The sequence below is a fragment of the Arachis hypogaea genome, chromosome 16, assembly GCF_003086295.3.
Source record: "Arachis hypogaea cultivar Tifrunner chromosome 16, arahy.Tifrunner.gnm2.J5K5, whole genome shotgun sequence".
NCBI classification, from domain to species: domain Eukaryota; kingdom Viridiplantae; phylum Streptophyta; class Magnoliopsida; order Fabales; family Fabaceae; genus Arachis; species Arachis hypogaea.
Genome location: NC_092051.1, coordinates 50,346,030 through 50,372,644, shown reverse-complemented (window position 1 = coordinate 50,372,644; position 26,615 = coordinate 50,346,030). Strand labels below are relative to the sequence as shown.

Sequence of the window (26,615 nt, the reverse complement as noted above, 5' to 3'; positions counted from 1 at the left end):
AGATTGTAAAGAGGTACAGCATGCAAAACAAGGGTGATAAGGTTGATGTGGGTATGGTACTAACCATATATTAAATAAATCAATGTTACTGGTTTATTGAATTGATTTTGACTTGGTTGGTTTGAAATTTGAATATCAATGTTTTTAATTATGAGAGTTGCCCCTGCCTCTATGCTGAAATGAAGACACGTTTCAAGTCACATGAAATTGACATGGACAAAAATGACAATAGCATGTATTAAGTAACTAATTCCATTGCTATAAATTGAACTACTTTGGCTATTTGGCTATTTGGCTATTGACCTGTTCTTATTTCAAGTACATGTGACAAAATACATTGAATGATTATATCTAGTTTAGATTTTGATTTGAGTAAATTGAATGTTTATGCTTATTTTGTATGAAATGATTTTGTTAAGAAGGAATGGAGCAGACGGAGATTATTAAACGATGTGTTTCTTTTTATGAAACGATGAGATCGAAGCAAGATAATTTGATATTGAACTTTGTTCTTACATTATTTGTGTACTTTAGAAATAGAAGTAGTGGGGAAGTGTCATTAGGCGGAAGAATGAATAGTAGAATTAGACGTGATGCTTTAGAGCGTATTATTGGTGAGGGTGATAGGAATTGTATTTGGGAGTTAAGAATGAACACAAATGCCTTTGCTAATTTGTGCGAGTTGCTTCAAGTCCAAGGAGGACTTTGTGAGGATGGTCAAGTAAGCTTGCCGGAACAAGTTGTAACTTTTTTAATTATCTTAGCTCATCACAAGAAAAACCGTAGTCTACAAGTTAGATTTTGTAGGTCTGGGGAAACAGTTAGTAAGTATTTCAATAAGGTTTTAAAGGCTATTATACGTATGCAAAACTTGTTATTCGCCAAGGCCTCAACAGTTGAAGAGGATTGCATAGACCCAACATGGAGAATGTTTAAGGTAAACCTAAATGGATTATGTATGTAATTTGTTTTAAGCCTGGAAGGAATGTCTATCTAAAAGTTGTATTTTTTTGTGAATTATAGGGTTGCTTGGGAGCATTAGATGGCACTTATATAGAGGTGACAGTCCCCGAGTCTGATAAGTCAAGATATCGAACAAGGAAGGGTAAAATATGTACTAATGTCCTAGGAGTGTGTAATCGAGATATGAGCTTTGTTTATGTACTTAGTGGATGGGAGGGATCGGCATCTGACTCAAGAATACTTCGAGATGCAATCACTCGTGGTAATAGTCTCAAGATACCTCATGGTAATATCTAATTTATAAGTCATAAGTTAGATTTTGACATTAAGCTTGACTGCACAGTTGTAGAGCTTATTTTGTTTGTATGTAATATTTATAGGTAATTACTATTTAGTGGATGCGGGTTACACAAATGGTCCTGGGTTCCTAGCACCATATAGAGGCACTCGCTATCATGTTAGAGAGTGGGCTCAAGGAACACGTGCACCTCGCAACTACCAGGAGTATTTTAATAGAAAGCATTCTTCTGCTAGGAATATCATAGAGCGATGCTTTGGATTGCTTAAGAAGAGATGGTCAATTTTAAGAAGTCCTAGCTTTTACCCTATAAAAACACAAAATCAGATCATAATTGCTTGTTGTCTGTTGCAAAATTTTATTCGGAAGAACATGGATATGGATCTGGAAGAGCAAACTAGCTTCTTAGATGAATTTCTACCCGTCGAAGAGGAAGCACCAGATGAGTTGATCGATGTGGTTGAAAATACGAATGAGTGGACACAATGGCGTGACAACATTACAATTGAGATGTACGAAGAGTGGCGAACTAGTCGTACGGAGTAGGATAGATTATAGGCCTAACTTGAATCTCCAGGTTTAATTTGGCATGAAACTTGTGATGTAATTGCTAAATTTGTATGCGAAAGACATTCCATTGTTTTGTTGGATTTTTTGTCATTGAAATGTTTAAAAGGTTATTGTAAGCCTTGTTTGTAATATTCATAATTATTAATATGACTAATTATTGCATTGTTAGATTTCTATTATCATAGGTGATGTTTGATTTTAATGGATTGTACAACTTATTGCATGTTACATTTCTTCTTAGATGACAATGGACAAACGCATGTGGACTGATGAAGAAACTGAAGCATTTGTTGGTTTCATGGAGGAGTGTGTTGTTGATGGTTTGAAAGCTGATTGTGGACAATTTAGACCAGGAACTTTTGAAAAATTAGCCTTGAAGATGTTGGAAGCATTCCCAACTTGTACGGTAACTGCCAAGCATTGCAAGAATAAGCATAAGCGACTGAAGGAGAAGTATCAATATGCCTCTGAGATGCTGGCATGCAGTGAATTTGGGTGGAATTCTGAAAAATAGTGCGTAGATGTTGATAGTAGAGACGTTCTTCATGCGTGGATGAAGGTTGTTAACAAACTTACTTGAAATTATTTTATTAGTGACTTTAGAATATGTATACTAACTTCTGTATTCTTCATCACAGGCACACCCAACCAAATTTTATACTCCTGGTAAGCCATTCCCTTTGTTCCACCGATTAGTTCGGAAAGGATCGAGCCATGGGTGCAGGTGCAGTCAGTGGTTTTGACGCACAGGAGCAAATTCAAGAGGAGGAGGAAGATCATTGTCCAAGTTTGGACGATTTTGGAATGTCAGCAAATGTAAGTTTTCATGAAGGACAAGGAGCAGGTTCACACTCTGATGCTTGTGCAGCTAGCGGAAGTTCGGGAAAGAAGTGGAAGCAAAATGATATTCTAGAGAGGATGGTTGAACAGGTGCAATTTTCGACTTCTGAACAAGGAAGGAATGCCCAAGTTCTTGCTGATGCCATATCTGGGGTGAATGAGAAGTTCATGGTCAGTGAGAAGCTTGAACAGCTTGGATTCGATAACGATGAGGTGGTACAGGTTGCAGTGAAGTTTGCTAATAATGCACAGATGGAAAAGGTTTTCTGGGGTTTGAAGGATTCTGAGAAAAGTGGTTATGTGCGATCCATTCTCAACTAGAATAAGTGGTTATAGTTAATGAATTTTGTTGAACATAGTTAGGATGATTTAGTTATTTTTATGTAGTTATTTTTATGAATTCATTAACTTATTAGGATGATTTAGTTATTTTTATGAATTCAATAAATTATTAGGTGAAATGTCCTAATTCACAAGTTATTATTAGATTCTAACTTTTCAAATTATTGCTTCATAAACTTTCAAGGTAATGTTAGATACTAAATATTCAAACTAATGCTTCATGAATTTATGTTAATGAGTTCAATATGCTAAATTCAATGTCCTTCCATCTATGTTATTAGTAAGTTGTTATTCCCATCTATATAAAGTGCTTTGTATGATATTATGATAATATAACTTTTTAGTTGGATCAGATTTTGCAGTGTTTTGTTTAGAATTAGGTAAAGAATACAAGAATTTCCCAAAACAACCAATCTAATTTCAAGAATTTAATGTCAACAAATCAGTCAATCTAATTCATTCATATACATGCTTTTACAACATGTTTACTAATACAAACAAATTACACAGAAATACTCCTGCTGCAATTTAAAACCCAACACTATAACTTAATATGTAGTTCCTTTTGCCTTCAACTGCTTTTGTGATGCATAAGTTATGTATCCTTTTGCCTTCATCTACTTACTCCATGTTTGAAATCACAGCTTGAGGTCGGTGTGCCATGGCAATTCAATCTCCGGTAGCCACCTTCGATAACAAAAAGATAAACAAGTTAAATTAAAAGAAATAAGACCATAAAATGCAGGTCATGCACTATAAGCAAGTCAACATATTAAGTGTGCAACCAGAATAAGATGGATCACTTCACTGCCATCAATTAACACTTACAAGGACAAAGAAAACCACTTAATCAATCAACAATTTCAGCTTAAACTAGACCTTATTAATTCTGTTTATATTTTAATCATGCTATTTCTAACTTTATAGTGTATCGTCAGAATAAATTAATAAGATGTTGCAAATGAGTAAGTAACAATAATCAGTAGTTTATTTGTAAACTTTAGTTTTCAAGATATAACTATCTTATTAATAGAAAAGAGGTCTACCAGAGGATTTGTAGTTTTGGGATAAATATGTCCAGCTCTACCAGATGCAAGCAAAGTCACCTTTGAAAGGAATCTTACCACCTAAAAACTAAAAAGATGAAAATTCAGAAATATATTCAACAATAGCAATAACATCTTTCTCAAGCAATTGCACAAAATCACTTTCCCCACCTCTAATGTTTCAGTATTCAGAGTGTCAATACCAACACAAGTGATATCAGATCCATCCTGCAACACCAGTGGCATGTTTTAGATTTTTAGTTAGAACGCACTGAGACATTCAAAATGTACCTAGTAAAATTTGAACAGCAACAATTTCAAGTGAATGGAGCACATGAATTTAAAACTTCAAATGTTTGACAAATACCAACATGCTTGGAGAGAGGTACCAGCAAGGTATACGGTACAAAACCATTAGTATAAAAATAAAATAATATCAGAGAAAGCAAACCTGACAAGTGAGAAGATCTATAGCGAAATGGTGTTCAAACACAAAAAATATTAGTTTTATTAACAACTGACTTCAGCAGAGCCCTTTCAATTTCTTTTTCAGTCATATCAACAGCATGAAAAATTCGACGATGTGAATGACCCCCTTCCCTCACTAGATGCAAGTTACCATCTTCTCCATGATCAAATGAAGCGCCTATGGCAATTAATTCTCTGACTCTGTTTGGTCCTTCAGTACAGACAACCTGGAAAAGGAAGGGTCATACTTAGTACAAAACTTGACGCAATAGTCAGAGAAACCAGTGATTGCTTACAAGTATATATGTAATTCTATCATACTCAAAATAATCATCTCTATAATAAGAACAGTTCTATTCAAATTTTTACATGTGCCCTTTGTTGAAATTTTTACCCTTTTGCAAAGACAAGGAAACATCAGAAATTTGGTATCAAAATGATCATAATCATCAACTTACATACCTTATTCGGAGGATAGCCCCTGTTTCCAGCATGACTAGCAACCAAATTGCCCCTGCAAACCAACAGAAGAAAGTGAGAGAGAGCAAGAGAGAAAGAGAGAGACAGATGGAGAGAACCGTAAACGACAGAATTGATGAAACGGTGGCAAGGCTTCCTCGTCGATGGCGAACTCGACGCCAAGCAAGAGATTGACGCGGCGAAATTGGGTGAACTGACGGGAGATTAGGGATTGAGAAAGGAGGACAGGGAAATGGTTGTCTGAAGGATTGGATTTGGTTTTTTTTTTTTAAATTAGTAGGGATAATTTGGTCATTTCATTTATTTTAGTCTCTGTATTTTATTTGGAATGATATTTTATACCAAACACAATACTGTGACTTATTTTAATTCTTGTCTCTCTGTCTCTGTCTCTCAGTCTCTGTCTCTCTGCCAAACGCACAGAAAGTGTTTATTTTTTTGAAATTTTAAAAAATCCAATGATCTTTGAATTACATGACTTAGGATTTAAAGATAATTTTTTAAATGCATATTGATTAGAACTGAAAAAATATTGTAAAAATATTGCATAACTAATAGAAAATATGTTGATCATATACATGCTAATTTAAATAGCCAAAATAAAATAAAATAAGTAACAAAAAAGATATAAAGTTTTACCTTTTATTTTGTTGTACAAAAATAATATATAATAATATAATAAACCGTAATGCTTTGATATAAAAAAAATATGAAACTTTTAAGATAAAATGAAAATATGTGATATTTTATGCATTAGATAATTTAAAAAATACCTATTATAGAGGAAGTTAACAATATTTTGACCTAAAAAAACTATTTAATAAAATTAAGAAACCAAGAGAGAGAGAGGGGGTGTTAAAATTTTTTAACTAATAAAAAGAATCACCACCATCAACCTATTAAATTTGAGTAATATCAAGTGAGAATTAAGAAACAAACCCGAATGATTAATTCAAAAGTTTCCTATCTTTCTTTATATAGTATTTTACTTTAAGTAATTATTTTTTATGAATAGTATTTAAATGACAAATAAAATAGTAAAAAGATTAATATTAGTTATAAAAACTAATGTCATCCTTATATTACGGTCGCATTATTTCAAAATATACAAAATAAAATAATAAAGTATAGTTTAATTAATGTGCACAATAAAGCAAACATGAAATTTATATAATAGCAGTCAAATATGAAAAGTAATGACAACCATCTGTTTTAAGGTATTATATTAAATTTTAATTTAAATTTATAATTATTAGTTAAAAACTTACAATAATATACTATTTTTATTATATTAGTTAAAATTAATATATTTTGATATTAGTTTTTCGGATTACTAACATTAAATTTTGATAATTTGAACAAAATTTTTTAATGCTTTATGTCTTAAATTTTTTATTAATAGAACAATAAAATTACTTAACACGCACGTCAATAAAAAATTATTATTTTTATACATCTAGATATTCAAAAGAGACAAAAGCAAATTCTTTTAATAACACTTTAACAACTCATAAAAGTTAACATAATGGATGGTTATAGATCAAAGTGATAGATCAGATTGAAAATTGTGATAATAGTACTTGGTGATAAATAATTACAATTCGGTGAAGAAAAAGTGGGAGGAGAAAAAAAAGACAAAGGAGAACAAGGTAATATAACAGTTACGCTGAGACAATGACAGATATGTGTATAAAGAATAATAGTAAGAGAAATAATAGTGTGTGATACAATGAAGGAATATAATAAAAGTATAAATTAATAATTTGGAAAAAGTAATAAAATTAAAGATGATTTAATAAATTGAATATAAGATTTAGAATTATTCATGAAGAAAAAGAATGCTTTGAATATAATGTATCTTTGCTTCATAACTCGAATGACATAGTCTCCCCATTCTCACCTAGAAGTTTTGGATTCGAATCTCAATTCTAACTGTTGAAAAAATAAATAAATAAACTTATACATGACAAGAAATTATCGGAATAGCGACGGATTTAGCTACCGATTTTTCTTGAAAATCACTTGCCATCAGCTTCGCGACCGATTTAGCGACCAATTCTGGTAGTCACTAAAACCTTGGTCGCTAAATTCAAAATAGCGACTGATGTTGGTTGCTAATATTTAGTGACCAATTTTAGCGACCGATTTTCAAACAAGGCCACCTAACCATAAAAATAATTTTGGTCGCTAAATCGGTCGCTAATAAGATCGGTCGCTAAATAGCAACCAATATTTCGGTCACTAAATCGGTTGCTGAGGTATTGGGTCGCTAAATGGAAACTGATATTTTGGTTACTAAATCGGTCGCTAATTTTTCAGTCGCTAAATCGGTCGCTAACAGCTAACTTCAAAATTCTAAAATCGGTTGCTAAATCAGTCGCTACTGCTGCTTTCTAATTATAAATTTTAACTAAATTTCACATATATCACTATTAAAATTTAATTTTTAAATATAACTCTAATTCAATAAAATATATGAATAATCAAAGATAGATAACTATTTATTAAAATCGAATGTCAATAATTATTGAAAATCATATAAAGATGAAATGGAAAATGGATTCTAATACAAATAAATTTATATTTATGTATATTACATATATGTATTGAAAAAAATGAAGGCAAAAACAACATGCCACATCAAATGAAAAGCAGATACAACAAGAACTCTTCTAATCAAGGTGGGAAAAACGGTAACTACATATACAATGATAAGAGAAGAGTGGCCTTCTCTCTTGAGAACCGGCAATTCAACTGTATCTTTCCTCAATTCTGAAAATATTCTGAAGGTATTGAGGGAGAGCAATACTTCTTGGCCACATTTTTGTACCAAAAACACAAATTCAACATATCTATGAGTTAAGAGGAAATTATTAGACAAGGGAACAACAAATCATAGCAGCACCCACTCAAGAAGCAAAGATGTTTATGTTTATACCTTGTGCTGACTACACTTTTCCCTAATTGCAGGCAAATTGGAGTTAGGATTGTTGCAACAAAGTTGATAGAGATCCATTACATAACTACACAAGTCAAAAGGCTGGTATTGTGTATAGTGCTTCAATGTAGCATTCTGTTTAAGAAGAAAAAATAATATCAAGCACAAGCATATATACCCTTAAAATAAATACATTAAAAATCTTAAAATGATCATAGGATTTGTTGATAGTACTGTACCCATTGTAACAACCCCGGTTTTTGAGTACGCGAGATCTTTTCTTAAAGTACAGATTTCTCCAGAAGGTCAGTAAGGGGAAAACCTTTGATATATCATCAAGTATCTCAATCCTCATTGTCATTATGTCATCTTTAAGCTAGAACCTTTTCCGAGGCAAGCTCGATAATGCAGTCACGAAGAACCTAGTTTTTGAACCGTATCGGTTAGGAGTTTTGATTCTATTTTTCGTAAATAGTCTCAGTTTAACGAACCAGACTTGATTCATGAGAGAAGAGAGGTAATAGGATAATATTATCATTATATTAGTATTAGAATCTTCTTGAATGATATTATAAGGTTACCTAGTTAGTTTTAGTTAAAAACAGAAAATCGGTTTAACCGGGTTCACAGTTTACTGGTGTAGCTTAGCACCAGCACTCTCTGATGACTTTAGCAATGCTAAGGCATCATTATACATGTTTTAATCTCATAATAAATATGTTACTAGTGTCATTTATGCTAGTATCTCATAAAATAATTTTTAGAGATATTTTTACAAGTGTTCCAATACATCTAGTTTTAGTAGTTATACACCTGAAATATTTTAATATTATTTTAATCCACCTCCAAGCCAACCAATCACAACTCACCCTACACCCCCAAAACCCCCCAAGGCTTCCTCATTTGCTCATTGTGGCCGAAAATCATCAAGAGAGAAAAGAGAGAAACTTTCATGAACACTTAATCTTCAAAGCTTGATTTCTTCTGAACTAAAACTCAAATCAAAACTCCGATTTCACCAAAATGATCCTCTCTTCTTCCTCTACATAACCATGTAACTTATCAAGTCTAGAAATAAGGTGAGATGACTGTCTCCCTCCCTCTTCAATTCGTTTTTCAAGGAAACATGCTTAAACATGTGTTTTCTTGATGTTCTTCCTTAGGAATCATGCTTAACTTGACTTGAGGGACAAGAAACGTTAATTTCCAACAAGTCTAAGGTGAGATATCCCTTCCTAATGTGCTGAGCAAGATTTGGTCAGTTGAGGGTTTTTGGATTTAAAGTTGTTCTTGATGTGATTTAGGAGGAAAAAGTGCTTAAGGACCACCTGAAAGTATAACCGAATTAGGAGCAGCAAAACTAGGTAGGGTTTGACGAATTCAATCTTGATTGATTGTGTTTGAGTTGTGTAATTATGATATGGTTTGGCTGTGCTTGAAATTGATGATTTATATGAGTGATTCTTGTTGAGATTTTGGTGCAAATATGATGAAATTTGATGAAATTCAAGCTTTGAGTTTGTGTTCTTGGAGCTGCTGGAAAAATGAACCCTAGAGCTTAAATTGGGGTTCAATTTGTGTTGAAATCTTGTGGAAAAGATGGGGTTTTGGTGGCTGCAAATTTATTATGAATTATAGTAAAAATCGGTTGCTGAAAAGACTGGAAAACGGGTAAAAACAGAGAAAGAATTTGAAGAATATACCAAGAACATGAAGAACACTTTGAATGAGATGAAGAACATGGAAGAACAGGCTTTAGATCTTAAAAAGGGCAAGGAAGTAAAATTTTTGGTGGTTGGGGGGTTATTTGGTAATTTCTGAAAGTTAGGGTGGTTAAAGTAGAAATATTAAAAGTTACGAGTGGTAAAAAGTGAATTTTAAAGGTTAAAAGTTAAAGTAGGGTAATTTTCGAAAATATATTAATAAAATAATAAATAATAATAGAATATTAAATAATAATATTTAATTAAAAATAATATTTAAATAAAAATAATAAAATAATGCAAAAAAGGCAGTTTTCTGTAAAAACTTTAGAAAAACAACCTTAAGCGCAGAATCTCATAATTACCTTCATAAAACACTTAGGGAGTGGTAATAACATATTAGTGAGGCAAAGATAAAAGAAAGATAAAAAGTTAAAGAAAAGATAAAAAAAACAAAGAAAAGTCTGTAAAGTTTTAACGACAGAAAAACAGACAGAGACTAGTGAACGAACTAAGGCAACATAGTTAGTCCTTGAGTTGCGACTAGGGTTAGGTATTATATGAAAAGTTAAACTGTTTCAGTATAGACTTAATGAACCTATACTTGGGACAGGCTAACTATTCATACCGAAATTTACATAAGCTTTAAATACATACGTTAAGCAAAGAAATCAGAGCAGAATAAAGTAACACAGAGAACAGAGTAACCAGAGTAGAGTAAAGAGATAAAGAGAAAAAGAGTGATATAGATACAAAAGAAAGAGTAATCAGAGAAAAGTAAAGAGATACAGAGAAAAGAGAAACCAGAACAGAGTAAAGAGATACAAAGGGAAAAGAGTAATATGATAAAGAGAAATGGTTTGAGCCGACATATTGTAAAAGTGGAAGATGTAAAGTTTGTACAATATGATTGAACAGAGAAAGAAAGAGGTACTGCATAAGAATGTGAAAGTGACGATGAATAATGAGAATGATAATGAATGATGGTAATGAGAATGATTATATGATGATCTGCTGCGTGAAGGTAGTTAGATAGATAGTGGTACGACCACAGAGCGTTTTCCAGTGCTACACAGCTATTGAGAGCTATACCTGCAACTGATAACCTGGGATCACTTGCAGAGGATATTAATTCATACACGGCTAGAATGCCGCACCTATAATGCAAGAATTGCTTATAGAGGATATGATTTCATACACGGCTGGAATGCCGCCACCTGTAAGGCAGAGTCTGCTTACAGAGGATATGACGCATACGTCGGTTAGTGAGAACTGTACCTATGCTGACTGAAAAATCATACCCGTTTCAGCTGCTTCGGGTTACGTCGGGAGCAGGTAGAAACCGACAAATGAGCTCATTACCTGCACTAGGGCTAGACATGCATCATACTTGGTTGCGCATTTACTCTGTTATGGTTGTTGTTTGAATGTATGCTTTCTTTGTTTGTATTCTATTCACTGTGTCTGTGTTTTGTTTTCTTGTATTCTTTTGTTTGTGTTTTGCTTTCTATTTTCTTTATTTTCTCTAGTTATCTATTTCTTCTATTTGCTGCTTCTCGGTATTCTGCTATTTATCTGCTAAACAACACAGAATTAATGAATGATGAGCAGATAATTTATACGCTTTTTGGCATTATTTTTACATAATTTTTAGTATGATTTAGTTAGTTTTTAGTACATTTTTATTAGTTTTTGATAAAAAATCACATTTCTGGACTTTACTATGAGTTTGTGTTTTTCTGTGATTTCAGGTATTTTCTGGCTGAAATTGAGGGACTTGAGCAAAAATCAGATTCAGAGGCTGAAGAAGGATTGCAGATGCTGCTGGATTTTGACCTCCCTGCACTCAACGTGAATTTTCTGGAGCTACAGAACTCCAAATGGCGCGCTCTCAATTGCGTTGGAAAGTATACATCCAAGGCTTTCCATCAATATATAATAGTCCATACTTTTCTCGAGTTTAGACGACGCAAACTGGCGTTCAACGCCAGTTCCATGTTGCATTTTGGAGTTAAACGCCAGAAACAGGTTGCAAAGTGGAGTTAAACGCCAGAAACAGGTTACAAACTGGCGTTCAACTCCAAGAGATGCCTCTACACGTGTAAAGCTCAATGCTTAGCCCAAGCACACACCAAGTGGGCCCCATAAGTGGATTTCTGCATCATTTACTCATTTCTGTAAACCCTAGTAACTAGTCTGATATAAATAGGACCTTTTACTATTGTATTAGACATCTTTGATCAGTTTTATGCTATCTTAGACCTTTATGGGGGCTGGCCACTCGGCCATGCCTGGACCTTGTTCTTATGTATTTTCAACGGTAGAGTTTCTACACACCATAGATTAAGGTGTGGAGCTATGCTGTTCCTCATGAATTAATACAAAGTACTATTGTTTTTCTATTCAATTCAAGCTTATTCCGATTCTAAGATATTCATTCGCACCTTAATATGAATGTGATGATTGTGACAGTCATCATCATTCCCAACCTATGAACGCGTGCCTGACAACCACTTCTGTTCTACCTTAGATTGAATGAGTATCTCTGGGATTCCTTAATCAGAGTCTTCGTGGTATAAGTTAGAATCCATGGAAGGCCATTCTTGAGATCCGGAAAGTCTAAACCTTGTCTATGGTATTTCGAGTAGGATCTGGGAAGGGATGGCTGCGAAGAGCTTCAAACCCGCGAGTGTTGGGCGTAGTGATAGACGCAAAAGGATCAATGGATCCTATTCCAGTATGATCGAGAACCGACAGATGATTAGCCATGCAGTGACAACGCATTGGACCATTTTCACTGAGAGGACAGGATGTAGCCATTGACAACGGTGATGCCTAGCATACAGCTTTCCATAGAAAGGAGTATGAATGATTGGATGAAGACAATAGGAAGGCAGAGGTTCAGGAGGAGCAAGCATCTTCATACGCTTATCTGAAACTCTCACCAATGAATTACATAAGTATCTCTATCTTTAATTTACATTTTATTTATATTTTAATTATATTTTAATTATATATTAATTATCAAATATCCATAACCATATGAATCTGCCTGACTGAGATTTGCAAGATGACCATAGCTTGCTTCAAGCTGACAATCTCCGTGGGATCGACCCTTACTCACGTAAGGTTTATTACTTGGACGACCCAGTGCACTTGCTGGTTAGTTGTGCGAAGTTTTTAGTGCCATTACCAAGGAATGAACCGTCACGATTTCTGTGCACCAAGTTTTTGGCGCCATTGCCGGGGATTGTTCGAGTTTGGACAACTGACGGTTCATCTTGTTGCTTAGATTAGGTAATTTTATTTTATTTTCAAGCTTTTTATTTCTTATTTTCGAAAATAATACAAAAAAAATTCAAAAATTAATTATTCTATGTTCTTCAGAATTTTTAAGAATGAATTCTAGTGTTTCATGATGATCTGTTGAATCCTGGCTGGCTGTAAGTCATGTCTAATCTTTTGGACCGGGGTTTCAACTTATCATCACAAGAGCTTGTTGATCTTCACCCATTTGGCAGTTACACACATAGTTGTTGTATACATGGGAGGTATCAATATCTGCTGAAGCTTGGCTGGCCATTGGCCATGTCTAGTGTTTTGGACTGGAGCTTTCACTGAAAGCTTGGCTGGCTAGTAAGTCATGTCTAATTCCTGGACCGGAGCTTTAGACTAACATTGCAAGATTCCTAGAATTCCTATTAAAAATTTTGAAATCCTTATTTTCTTTTTCAAAAGAATTTTCGAAAAAAAAAATTTAATAAAATCATAAAACCAAAAATAATTTTGTGTTTCTTGTTTGAGTCTTGTGTCAATTTTTAAGTTTGGTGTCAATTGCATGTTTTTATAATTTTCTTGCACTTTTTGAAAACTCATGCATGGTGTTCTTCATGATCTTCAAGTTGTTCTCGGTAAGTCTCCTTGTTTGATCTTTAAAATTTCTTGTTTGGTGTCTTTTCTTGTTTTCCATATGCATTTTTAATTTGTTAGTGTCTAATTATTGAAAATTTCTAAGTTTGGTGTCTTGCATATTTTTCTTTTCTTCAAAATTTTCAAGAATAAGTTCTTGGTGTTCATCTTGACATTCAAAGTGTTCTTGGTGTTCATCTTGACATTCATAGTGTTCTTGCATGCATCATTTGTTTTGATCCAAAATTTTCGTGCATTGAGTCTTTTTGATGCTTTTCTCTCTCATCATTAAAAATTCAAAAATCAAAAAAATATCTTTCTCTTTTTCTTCTCATAAAATTCGAAAATTTGAGTTGACTTTTTCAAAAATTTTTAAAATCTAGTTGTTTCTTATGATTCAAATCAAATTTTCAATTTAAAAATCTTATCTTTTTCAAATATTTTTCAAAAATCAAATCTTTTTCATTTTTTTCTTTCATATTTTCGAAAATTTCAAATTGATTTTCAAAAATTTTTTTCTTATTTTGTTTCATAATTTCAAAATCTTTACTAACAATTAAATGTGATTGATTCAAAAAATTTCAAGTTGTTACTTGCCTATTAAGAAAGGTTCAATCTTTAAATTTCAAAATCATATCTTTTTGTTTCTTGTTAGTCAAGTAATCAACTTTAATTTTTAAAATCAAATCTTTTTAAATTTCTTTTTAAAATCTTTTTCAAAATAAGTTTCAATCACATTTTTTAAAAAATCAATTTCAAAATCTTTTCTAACTTCTTTTCTAACTTCTTATCTTTTTAAAATTGATTTTCAAATCTTTTTCAAACTAATCCTATCTTTTTGTTTCAATCATATCTTTTTCAAAACTACCTAACTAATTCTCTCTCTAATTTTCGAAAATCACCTTCCTCTTTTTCAAAATTCCTTTTTAAATTAACTAATTGTTTTAAATTTAATTTAATTTGATTCAATTTTCCTTTCTTAATTTTCGAATTTTAATTTTAATTTTAAATTAAAAACAAAAATAATTTTTTTATTTTAATTTATTTAATTTTCGAAAATTCTTCTCTCTCACCTCCTTCTAATTATGTATTTATCTACTAACACCCCTCTTTCACCCAAGAATTCAAACCCATTCCTCTCCCATGTGTTTGGATTCTTATCTTTTCCTTCATCTATTCTTCTCTTCTTATACTCACATAAAGGAATCTTTATACTGTGACATAGAGGATTTCATATTTTCTGTTCTCTTCTTTTTCATATGTGCAGGAACAAGGACAAGAACATTCTTGTTGAAGCTAATCCTGAACCTGAAAGAACTCTGAAGAGGAAGCTAACGGAAGCTAAAGCACAACTCTCTGGAGAAAATTTGACAGAAATTTTTAAAAAAGAAGGAAACATGGCCGAAAATAATAACAATGCAAGGAAGATGCTTGGTGACTTTACTGCACCAAATTCCAATTTACATGGAAGAAGCATCTCAATCCCTGCCATTGGAGCAAACAATTTTGAGCTAAAGCCTTAATTAGTTTCTCTGATGACAGAACTGCAAGTTTCATGGACTTCCATCAGAAGATCCTTTCCAGTTCTTAACTGAATTCTTGCAGATCTGTGATACTGTTAAGACCAATGGAGTTGATCCCGAGGTCTACAGGCTTATGCTTTTCCCATTTGCTGTAAGAGACAGAGCTAGAATATGGTTAGACTCTCAACCTAAAGACAGCCTGAACTCTTGGGATAAGCTGGTCACGGCTTTCTTAGCCAAGTTCTTTCCTCCTCAAAAGCTTAGCAAGCTTAGAGTGGATGTTCAAACCTTCAGACAAAAGAAAGGTAAATCCCTCTATGAAGCTTGGGAGAGATATAAAGAACTGACCAAAAAGTGTCCTTCTGACATGCTTTCAGAATGGACCATCCTGGATATATTCTATGATGGTCTGTCTGAATTATCTAAGATGTCATTGGACCATTCTGCAGGTGGATCCATTCACCTAAAGAAAACGCCTGCAGAAGCTCAAGAACTCATTGACATGGTTATAAATAACCAGTTCATGTACACTTCTGAAAGGAATTCTGTGAGTAATGGGACGCCTCAAAGGAAGGGAGTTCTTGAAATTGATACTCTGAATGCCATATTGGCTCAGAATAAAATATTGACTCAACAAGTCAATATGATCTCTCAGAGTCTGAATGGATTGAAGGAATCATCCAACAGTACTAAAGAGGCATCTTCTGAAGAAGAAGCTTATGATCCTGAGAACCCTGCAATAGCAGAGGTGAATTACATGGGTGAACCCTATGGAAACACCTATAATCCTTCATGGAGAAATCATCCAAATTTCTCATGGAAGGATCAACAAAAGCCTCAACAAGGCTTTAATAATGGTGGAAGAAATAGGTTTAGCAATAGCAAACCTTTTACATCATCCACTCAGCAACAGACAGAGAATTCTGAGCAGAATCCATCCAGCTTAGCAAATATAGTCTCTGATCTATCTAAGGCCATTGTAAGTTTCATGAATGAAACAAGGTCCTCCATTAGAAATTTGGAGGCACAAGTGGGCCAGCTGAGTAAAAGAGTCACTGAAACTCCTCCTAGTACTCTCCCAAGCAATACAGAAGAAAATCCAAAAAGAGAGTGCAAGGCCATTGATTTGACCATCATGGCCGAACCTACAAGGGAAGAGGAGGACGTGAATCCTAGTGAGGAAGACCTCCTGGGACCTCCTGAGGCTCAATTAGAGACCATAGAGATTCCATTGAACCTCCTTCTGCCCTTCATGAGCTCTGATGAGTATTCGTCCTCTGAAGAGGATGAAGAAATTACTGAAGAGCAAGTTGCTAAGTACCTTGGTGCAATCATGAAGCTGAATGCCAAATTATTTGGTAATGAGACTTGGGAGGATGAACCTCCCTTGCTCACCAATGAAATGAATGCATTGGATAGGCAGAAATTACCTCAAAAGAAACAGGATCCTGGCAAATTCTTAATACCCTGTACCATAGGCACCATGACCTTTAAGAAGGCTCTGTGTGACCTGGGGTCAGGAATAAACTTAATGCCACTCTCTGTAATGGAGAAACTTGGGATCTTTGAGGTGCAAGCTGCTAGAATCTCATTATAGATGGCAGACAACTCAAGAAAACAGGCTTATGGACAAGTAGAGGACGTGTTAGTAAAGGTTGAAGGCCTTTACATCCCTGCTGATTTCATAATCCTAGACACTGGGAAGGAAGAGGATGAGTCCATCATCCTTGGAAGACCCTTCCTAGCCACAGCAAGAGCTGTGATTGATGTGGACAGAGGAGAACTAGTCCTTCAACTGAATGAGGACAACCTTGTGTTTAAGACTCAAGGATCTCCTTCTGTAACCATAGAGAGGAACCATGAAAAGCTTCTCTCATTGCAGAGTCAACCAAAGTCCCCACAATCAAACTCTAAGTTTGGTGTTGGGAGGCCACAACCAAACTCTAAGCTTGGTGTTGAACCCCCGCAGTCAAACTCTAAGTTTGGTGTTGGGAGGTTCCAACAATGCTCTGAACATCTGTAAGGCTCCATGAGAGCTCACTGTCAAGCTATTGACGTTAAAGAAGCGCTTATTGGGAGACAACCCAATGTTATTTAATTATATCTATTTTATTTTCCTTGTGTTATTTCATGTTTTATTAGGTTGATAATCATGTGGAGTCACAAAAACTATTGAAAAATCAAAAACAGAATGAAAAACAGCATTAAAAATAGCACACCCTGGAGGAGAGCAGTCTGGCGTTTAAACGCCAGAAACAGGTACCAAGCTGGCGTTTAACGCCAGAAACAAGCATCTGCCTGGCGTTAAACGCCAGAAACAAGCAGCAATCTGGCGTTAAACGCTAGGATTGCACAGCAAGGGCGTTTTACACGCCTAATTGGAGCAGGGATGTTAGGTCCTTGGCCCCACTGGATCTGTGGACCCCACAGGATCCCCACCACCTTCTTCTCTCCTTTTCACACCATTTTCATATCTCTCTTCCCCAAATACCCTTCACCAATCACCTCAATCACTCTTCCCCATCACCTCGTCACCATTCACATCCATCCACTCTTCCTCATAAACCCCACATACCTACAAAATTCAAAATCTCTTCCCTCCCAAACCCAACCCTAATGGCCGAACCCTAAATTCCATCCCACCCCTATATAAAGCCCTCTTTCCTTCTTCATTTTCACACAACACAACCCTCTCTTCTTACCCTTGGCCGAATACACCTTCTCCCTCCATCTCCTCCATTCTTTTTCTTCTTCTCCTTCTTTCTTTCTTCTTTTGCTCGGGGACGAGCAAAAATTTTAAGTTTGGTGTGGTAAAAGCATAGCTTTTTGTTTTTCCATAACCATTTATGCCACCTAAGGCCAGATAAACCTCTAGAAAGAGGAAAGGGAAGGCAATTGCTTCCACCTCTGAGTCATGGGAGATGGAGAGATTCATCTCAAAGGTCCATCAAGACCACTTCTATGAAGTTGTGGCTAAGAAAAAGGTAATCCCTGAGGTTCCTTTCAAGCTCAAAAAGAATGAGTATCCGGAGATCCGACATGAGCTTTAATAATGGTGGAAGAAACAGGTTTAGCAATAGCAAACCTTTTCCATCATCCACTCAGCAACAGAAAGAGAATTCTGAGGAGAATCCATCTAGCTTAGCAAATATAGTCTCTAATCTATTTAAGGCCACTATAAGTTTCATGAATGAAACAAGGTCCTCCATTAGAAATTTGGAGGCACAAGTGGGCCAGCTGAGTAAAAGAGTCACTGAAACTCCTCCTAGTACTCTCCCAAGCAATACAGAAGAAAATCCAAAAAGAGAGTGCAAGGCCATTGATTTGACCATCATGTCCGAACCTACAAGGGAAGAGGAGGACGTGAATCCTAGTGAGGAAGACCTCCTGGGACGTCCAGTGACCACTAAGGAGTTTCCCTTCGAGGAACCAAAGGAATATGAGGCTCAATTAGAGACCATAGAGATTCCATTGAACTTCCTTTTGCCCTTCATGAGCTCTGATGAGTATTTGTCCTCTGAAGAGGATGAAGAAATTACTGAAGAGCAAGTTGCTAAGTACCTTGGTGCAATCATGAAGCTGAATGCCAAATTATTTGGTAATGAGACTTGGGAAGATGAACCTCCCTTGCTCACCAATGAACTGAATGCATTGGATAGGCAGAAATTACCTCAAAAGAAACAGGATCCTGGCCAATTCTTAATACCATGTACCATAGGCACCATGACCTTTAAGAAGGCTCTATGTGACCTGGGGTCAGGAATAAACTTAATGCCACTCTCTGTAATGGAGAAAGTTGGGATCTTTGAGGTGCAAGCTGCCAGAATCTCATTAGAGATGGCAGACAACTCAAGAAAACAGGCCTATGGACAAGTAGAGGACGTGTTAGTTAAGGTTGAAGGCCTTTACATCCCTGCTGATTTCATAATCCTAGACACTGGGAAGGAAGAGGATGAGTCCATCATCCTTGGAAGACCCTTCCTAGCCACAGCAAGAGCTGTGATTGATGTGGACAGAGGAGAACTTGTCCTTCAACTGAATGAGGAAAACCTTGTGTTTAAGACTCAAGGATCTCCTTCTGTAACCATGGAGAGGAAGCATGAAAAGCTTCTCTCACTGCAGAGTCAACCAAAGCCCCCACAATCAAACTCTAAGTTTGGTGTTGGGAGGCCACAACCAAACTCTAAGCTTGGTGTTGATCCCCCACAGTCAAACTCTAAGTTTTGTGTTGGGAGGTTCCAACAATGCTCTGAACATCTGTGAGGCTCCATGAGAGCTCATTGTCAAGCTATTGACGTTAAAGAAGCGCTTATTGGGAGGCAACCCAATGTTATTTAATTATATCTATTTTATTTTCCTTGTGTTATTTCGTGTTTTAATAGGTTGATGATCATGTGGAGTCACAAAAACTACTGAAAAATCAAACACAGAATGAAAAACAGCATTAAAAATAGCACACCCTGGAGGAGAGCAGTCTGGCGTTTAAACGCCAGAAACAAGCATCTGTCTGGCGTTTAATGCCAGAAACAGGCACCAAGCTGGCATTTAACGCCAAAAACAAGCATTTGTCTGCCATTAAACACCAGAAACAGGCTACATTTGGGCGTTTAACGCCAGAAACAAGCAGCAATCTGGCGTTAAACGCTACGATTGCACAGCAAGGGCGTTTTACACGCCTAATTGGAGCAGGGATGTTAAGTCCTTGGCCCCACTGGATCTGTGAATCCCACAGGATCTCATAGGATCTGTGGACCCCACAGGATCCCCACCACCTTCTTCTCTCCTTTTCACACCTTCTTCATATCTCTCTTCCCCAAATACCCTTCACCAATCACCTCAATCACTCTTCCCCATCACCTCTTCACCATTCACATCCATCCACTCTTCCCCACAAACCCCACCTACCTACAAAATTCAAAATCTTTTCCCTCCCAAACCCATCCCTAATGGCCGAACCCTAAATCCCATCCCACCCCTATATAAACCCTTCTTTCCTTCTTCATTTTCACACAACACAACCCTCTCTTCTTACCCTTGGCCAAATACACCTTCTCTCTCCATCTCCTCCATTCTTTTTCTTCTTCTCCTTCTTTCTTTCTTCTTTTGCTCGGGAACGAGCAAACATTTTAAGTTTGGTGTGGTAAAAGCATAGCTTTTTATTTTTCCATAACCATTTATGGCACCTAAGGCCAGAGAAACCTCTAGAAAGAGGAAAGGGAAGGCAATTGCTTCCACATCTGAGTCATGGGAGATGAAGAGATTCATCTCAAAGGTCCATCAAGACCACTTCTATGAAGTTGTGGCTAAGAAAAAAGTGATCCCTGATGTTCCTTTCAAGCTCAAAATGAATGAGTATCCGGAGATCCGACATGAGCTTTAATAATGGTGGAAGAAACAGGTTTAGCAATAGCAAACCTTCTCCATCATCCACTCAGCAACAGACAAAGAATTCTGAGCAGAATCCATCTAGCTTAGCGAATATAGTCTCTGATCTATCTAAGGCCACTGTAAGTTTCATGAATGAAACAAGGTCCTCCATTAGAAATTTGGAGGCACAAGTGGGCCAGCTGAGTAAAAGAGTCACTAAAACTCCTCCTAGTACTCTCCCAAGCAATACAGAAGAAAATCCAAAGAGAGAGTGCAAGGCCATTGATTTGACCATCATGGCCGAACCTACAAGGGAAGAGGAAGAAGTGAATCCTAGTGAGGAAGACCTCCTGGGACGTCCAGTGACCACTAAGGAGTTTCCCTTCGAGGAACCAAAGGAATCTGAGGCTCAATTAGAGACCATAGAATTTCCATTGAACCTCCTTCTACCCTTCATGAGCTCTGATGAGTATTTATCCTCTGAAGAGGATGAAGAAATTACTGAAGAGCAAGTTGCTAAGTACCTTGGTGCAATCATGAAGCTGAATGCCAAATTATTTGGTAATGAGACTTGGGAAGATAAACCTCCCTTGCTCACCAATGAACTGAATGCATTGGATAGATAGAAATTACCTCAAAAGAAACAGGATCCTGGCAAATTCTTAATACCCTGTACCAAAGGCACCATGACCTTTAAGAAGGCTCTGTGTGACCTGGGGTCTGGAATAAACTTAATGCCACTCTCTGTAATGGAGAAACTTGGGATCTTTAAGGTGCAAGCTGCCAGAATCTCATTAGAGATGGCAGACAACTCAAGAAAACAGGCTTATGGACAAGTAGAGTACGTGTTAGTAAAGGTTGAAGGCCTTTACATCCCTGCTGATTTCATAATCCTAGACACTGGGAAGGAAGAGGATGAGTCCATCATCCTTGGAAGACCCTTCCTAGCCACAACAAGAGCTGTGATTGATGTGGACAAAGGAGAACTAGTCCTTCAACTGAATGAGGGCAACCTTGTGTTTAAGACTCAAGGATCTCCTTCTGTAACCATGGAGAGGAAGCAGGTAGAAACCGACAAATGAGCTCATTACCTACACTAGGGCTAGACATGCATCATACTTGGTTGCGCATTTACTCTGTTATGGTTGTTGTTTGAATGTATGCTTTCTTTGTTTGTATTCTATTCACAGTGTCTGTGTTTTGTTTTCTTGTATTCTTTTGTTTGTGTTTTACTTTCTATTTTCTCTGTTTTCTCTAGTTATCTATTTCTTCTATTTGCTGCTTCTCGGTATTCTGCTATTTATCTACTAAATAACACGGAATTAATGAATGATGAGTGGATAATTTATACGTTTTTTGGCATTATTTTTACATAGTTTTTAGTATGATTTAGTTAGTTTTTAGTATATATTTATTAGTTTTTAATAAAAAATCACATTTTTGGAATTTACTATAAGTTTGTGTGTTTTTCTGTGATTTCAGGTATTTTCTGGCTGAAATTGAGGGACTTGAGCAAAAATCACATTCAGATGCTGAAGAAGGATTGCAGATGTTGCTGGATTCTGACCTCCCTGCACTCAAAGTGGATTTTCTAGAGCTAAAAAACTCCAAATGGCGCGTTCTCAATTGTGTTGGAAAGTAGACATCCAAGGCTTTCAATCAATATATAATAGTCCATACTTTTCTCGAGTTTAGATGATGCAAACTGGCATTCAACGCCAGTTCCATGTTACATTCTGGAATTAAATGGCAGAAACAGGTTGCAAAGTGGAGTTAAACGCCAGAAATAGGTTAAAAACTGGCGTTCGACTCCAAGAGATGCCTCTACACGTGTAAAGCTCAATGCTCAGCCCAAGCACACACCAAGTGGGCTCCATAAGTGGATTTCTGCATCATTTACTCATTTCTGTAAACCCTAGTAACTAGTCTGATATAAATAGGACCTTTTACTATTGTATTAGACATCTTTGATCAGTTTTATGCTATCTTAGACCTTTATGGGGGCTGGCCACTCGGCCATGCCTGGACCTTGTTCTTATGTATTTTCAACGGTAGAGTTTCTACACATCATAGATTAAGGTGTGGATCTCTGCTGTTCCTCACGAATTAATACAAAGTACTATTATTTTTCTATTCAATTGAAGCTTATTCCGATTCTAAGATATTCATTCGCACCTCAATATGAATGTGATGATCGTGACAGTCATCATCATTCCCAACCTATGAACGCGTGCCTGACAACCACTTCCGTTCTACCTTAGATTGAATGAGTATCTATAGAATTCCTTAATCAGAGTCTTCGTGGTATAAGTTAGAATCTATGTACGGCCATTCTTGAGATCCAGAAAGTCTAAACCTTGTCTGTGGTATTCCGAGTAGGATCTGGGAAGGGATGGCTGCAAAGAGCTTCAAACTCGCAAGTGCTGGGCGTAGTGACAGACGCAAAAAGATCAATGGATCCTATTCCAGTATGATCGAGAACTGACAGATGATTAGCCATGCAGTGACAGCGCATTGGACCATTTTCACTGAGAGGACAGGATGTAGCCATTGACAACGGTGATGCCTAGCATACAGCTTGCCATAGAAAGGAGTATGAATGATTGGATGAAGACAATAGGAAGGCAGAGGTTCAGGAGGAACAAGCATCTTCATACGCTTATCTGAAACTCTCACCAATGAATTACATAAGTATCTCTATCTTTAATTTACGTTTTATTTATATTTTAATTATATTTTAATTATAAAATATCCATAACCATATGAATCTGCCTGACTGAGATTTGCAAGATGACCATAGCTTGCTTCAAGCCGACAATCTCCGTGAGATCGACCCTTACTCACGTAAGGTTTATTACTTGGATGACCCAGTGCACTTGCTGGTTAGTTGTGCGAAGTTGTGACAAAGAACTAAGATTATGAACGTGCGTATTAAGTTTTTAGCGCCGTTACCAAGGAATGAACCATCACGATTTCTGTGCACCAATGAACTTAACTAAGAACTCCCCAGTTCTTACCCTCTTCTCTCTTCTCCCCCATCAAATGGAAACGGGCGTGATATTCTATGAATTTGAAGACCTATACATTTACGAGGATCCAGTGTACTATGGTTACTACATTTTGAGTGCGGAGACTCGTATGAGACGTTACGTTTTACAAAACCGTCCCTTCCAACATCCTCTGTCTAGCCCGCATTTTGACCTCGATGCTCCTTACGACTTTCCCTTATCCTAGTTACACCTTGACGCACCTGGGCATCCTTTTCCCGATGGTCCCGAACACCCTATACCAGCTCAACCTTTGAATGTGGTGGAACCTGAGCCTATCGTTCCTGGTGAGCCGGAGTTAGCTGGTGACTATATACCTGTAATACCACCAGAGTAGGACTTTTCCCCTGAGCCGATCCCTGACTTTCCACATCCTGATGAGCCGGCACTACCGGACGATGGGGTGGCTCCTATTTACGCGAACGGACCTGTGCTCGTGAATGGTTTTGTACATAGTGACAGTAGTATTTCTGGTGGATCTGAGGGTACAGCTGTAGCTGCGGATGATGATGAGGAGGAAGATCCTGAGATAGAGATAGAGCAGGATGAGGAGATGGACGAGCCTCATGACGATTCTCCGAACGGCCACGTGTAGATATAGTTTGACAGCTGTGGGGGCATTCTTTTGATGACACTCTAGTCTGACATTATCTATTAGTTAATCTCTCATTTGTGTTAGTACACCCGAGAGCTAGGAGCTGTAGAGTGGTTAGGCTAGCCTGGGCGCCAGTTTAGCGGCTTTTTGTTTGGGCCAGGCCCTAGGAGTGTCGTGTAAATATTAGCTACGTAGGATGACGAGGATGTAAACTAACTTGATCTTGTGTAAACGCTACATGTTTTGTTATAGTGTACATGATGTATATTATCAGTTGTGTCTCTATGTTTCTTTATGCTTCCTTTCTATTTCTCTCAATGTATGCCTGTTTATTTTACCATGTTATCCGCAACGATATAATAAAAAAAAGAAAAAAAAAGTTACTCGTAAAACTGGCATCGCTCTAACATGGAACACTTAGCTTCTTGTATGACCATGGCATATTGGGAGTTGGGTTGTTACAATTTGGTATCAAAGCAGTTCGTTCCCAGTAGAGCCTGGGGAGTGGACTGACTATGCTTCATTGCATACTCTGCTTGTGTGTCTCATGCTGTTAGGGTATCTTCAAGATACATTTGGCATGAATGTCTATGAGTGCTCATTTTGGGAATGTTCGTGCTTAACTTGAGATATTAAGACTGATCACCTTAATATTGATTGTTTGGTACGGATATGACCTTAATGACTGCGAATAGGCATAGTTTAATCGAGCTCCGAATGACAAATCGATGCGAGGTACAGCTATCCTCATAGCTGTTATGATATCCATGGCTATGGCTATGTTAGATTTGGATGCTGTAAGGAACGAACGCTTGTTTTTCTTGTGAGGAATCTAGACACACAGCTAGGATCTACTCAAGAAAGTTTGTTCGGAATCCTGTTGATTTTGAAGAATGGAAGTGCTTGAAGTTCGAAGGGGGCCTTCGTGAGGATCTGATGAGTTCATTAGTTCCATTAGAGATACAAAATTTTGCTGAGCTGGTTAATAAGTGTAAGTTAATGGAAGAATTTGCTAAGAATGTAACTGCATCTAAAGCAAGTCGTCAAGGATTTCCACCAAGGAACTATAATAGTTATAATTGGCAACCACGAAGGACAAACTTCAAGACACCTGGTGTGCCACAGCGAAGGAATTCACAAGCTGGTAATGTTCCTGCTCGCCTTACGGGTGGAAACGGAGGTAGACAAAGGGAGGATAATGGTAAACGACCCCAACAGGCACAGGTGAATATTGTATGTAGGCAGTGTGGGAAAGATCATGGTAATAGACCCTACTTGTTTGGAACATCCAAGTGTTATATTTGTAACGAACGAGGACATATGGCTAAGAATTGCCTAAAGAGGTTTACTCAGAATCCAACGCGAACCCAACAACAAGGTCAAGTGTTTGCCATGACTGCTGATGATGTTATGCAATCAGACGCCCTGATCCAAGGTCAGTGTTCTGTCAAAAATCGATTTCTAACTATACTGTATGATTCGGGTGCATCACATTCCTTTATCTCTTTAACTGTTGCTTGTGAGTTGGGACTAGATTTCTCTTAGTCAAATTTTGATTTCTATACACCTGCATCCCAAAATGCTTTGACCAATTTAGTGTGCCTGTAAGTACCATTTAATATTAGGAACAAGACTTTCATACATATTTTAATCTGTTTGCCTCTATGTGGTTTAGAAGTTATTCTAGGGCTAGATTGGTCATCTAAATATCATGTTTTCCATGATTGCTTTGAAAGAACTGCTGTTATTCCATCTGATAGTTCACATACTAAACCATTTCTGTCTCATACCTTATATCTAAATTCTGTAAGAGTTACCTTAGACGGGAGTGATTGTGAGGGGTACGTTCTGTTAGCGGCTAGCTCGAATGACAGTGAACTAAGCTTAGAACGAATCCGAGTGGTGAAGGAATTTCCTGATGTTTTCTCGGATGACATACCTGAGTTTCTTCCTCAGCGAGAGATAGAATTCAGCATTGAACTATTACCTGGAACCGGACCGATTTCCATAGCACCGTACTGGATGTCACCATTGGAACTTGCAGAGTTGAAGAAGTAGTTGGATGAGCTACTTGGAAAGAAATTTATTCATCCCAGTGCGTCACCTTGGGGAGCTCCGATATTATTATTAAAAAGAAAGACGGTGGAATGAGACTTTGCGTAGATTATCGACAGTTAAATAAAGTCACTATCAAGAGCAACTACCCACTTCCATGGATTGATGATTTGATGGATCAGTTGAAAGGTGCAACTATGTTCTCAAAGATTTATTTACGACTGGGTCATCACCAAATTTAAGTAGCCAGATATACCAAACACTGTGTTCAGAATTCAGAAATGATGACGATGCTGAAACATATGGGAGCAGAAGAACCAGAAGTTGTGAGACAAGATCGTAGCGGTCTCTGGAGATACAAGAATAGAATTTGTGTGCCTAGCTCTGGAGATTTGTGACAAGGGATTCTTGCAGAAGCTCATAAAAATAGATTTTCTATGCATCCTGGAGTGACAAAGATGTATCAAGATT

At 36.7% G+C, this 26,615-nt stretch overlaps 1 protein-coding gene and 1 non-coding gene across 2 annotated transcripts; one reads left to right on the top strand and one right to left on the bottom strand.

Moving 5' to 3' along the window:
- Positions 1-472: 472 nt before the first annotated feature.
- Positions 473-1,807, top strand: LOC112757073 (protein ANTAGONIST OF LIKE HETEROCHROMATIN PROTEIN 1-like). The gene is made up of 3 exons (XM_025805673.1): positions 473-937; positions 1,024-1,249; positions 1,344-1,807. Exons 1-3 carry the CDS (start codon positions 473-475, stop codon positions 1,805-1,807), a joined length of 1,155 nt encoding a protein of 384 aa, XP_025661458.1.
- Positions 1,808-15,345: 13,538 nt separating this feature from the next.
- Positions 15,346-15,453, bottom strand: LOC112761961 (small nucleolar RNA R71). The gene has a single exon (XR_003182327.1). It is a non-coding gene; the product is annotated as a small nucleolar RNA R71 (small nucleolar RNA).
- Between the last annotated feature and the right edge of the window lie 11,162 nt (positions 15,454-26,615).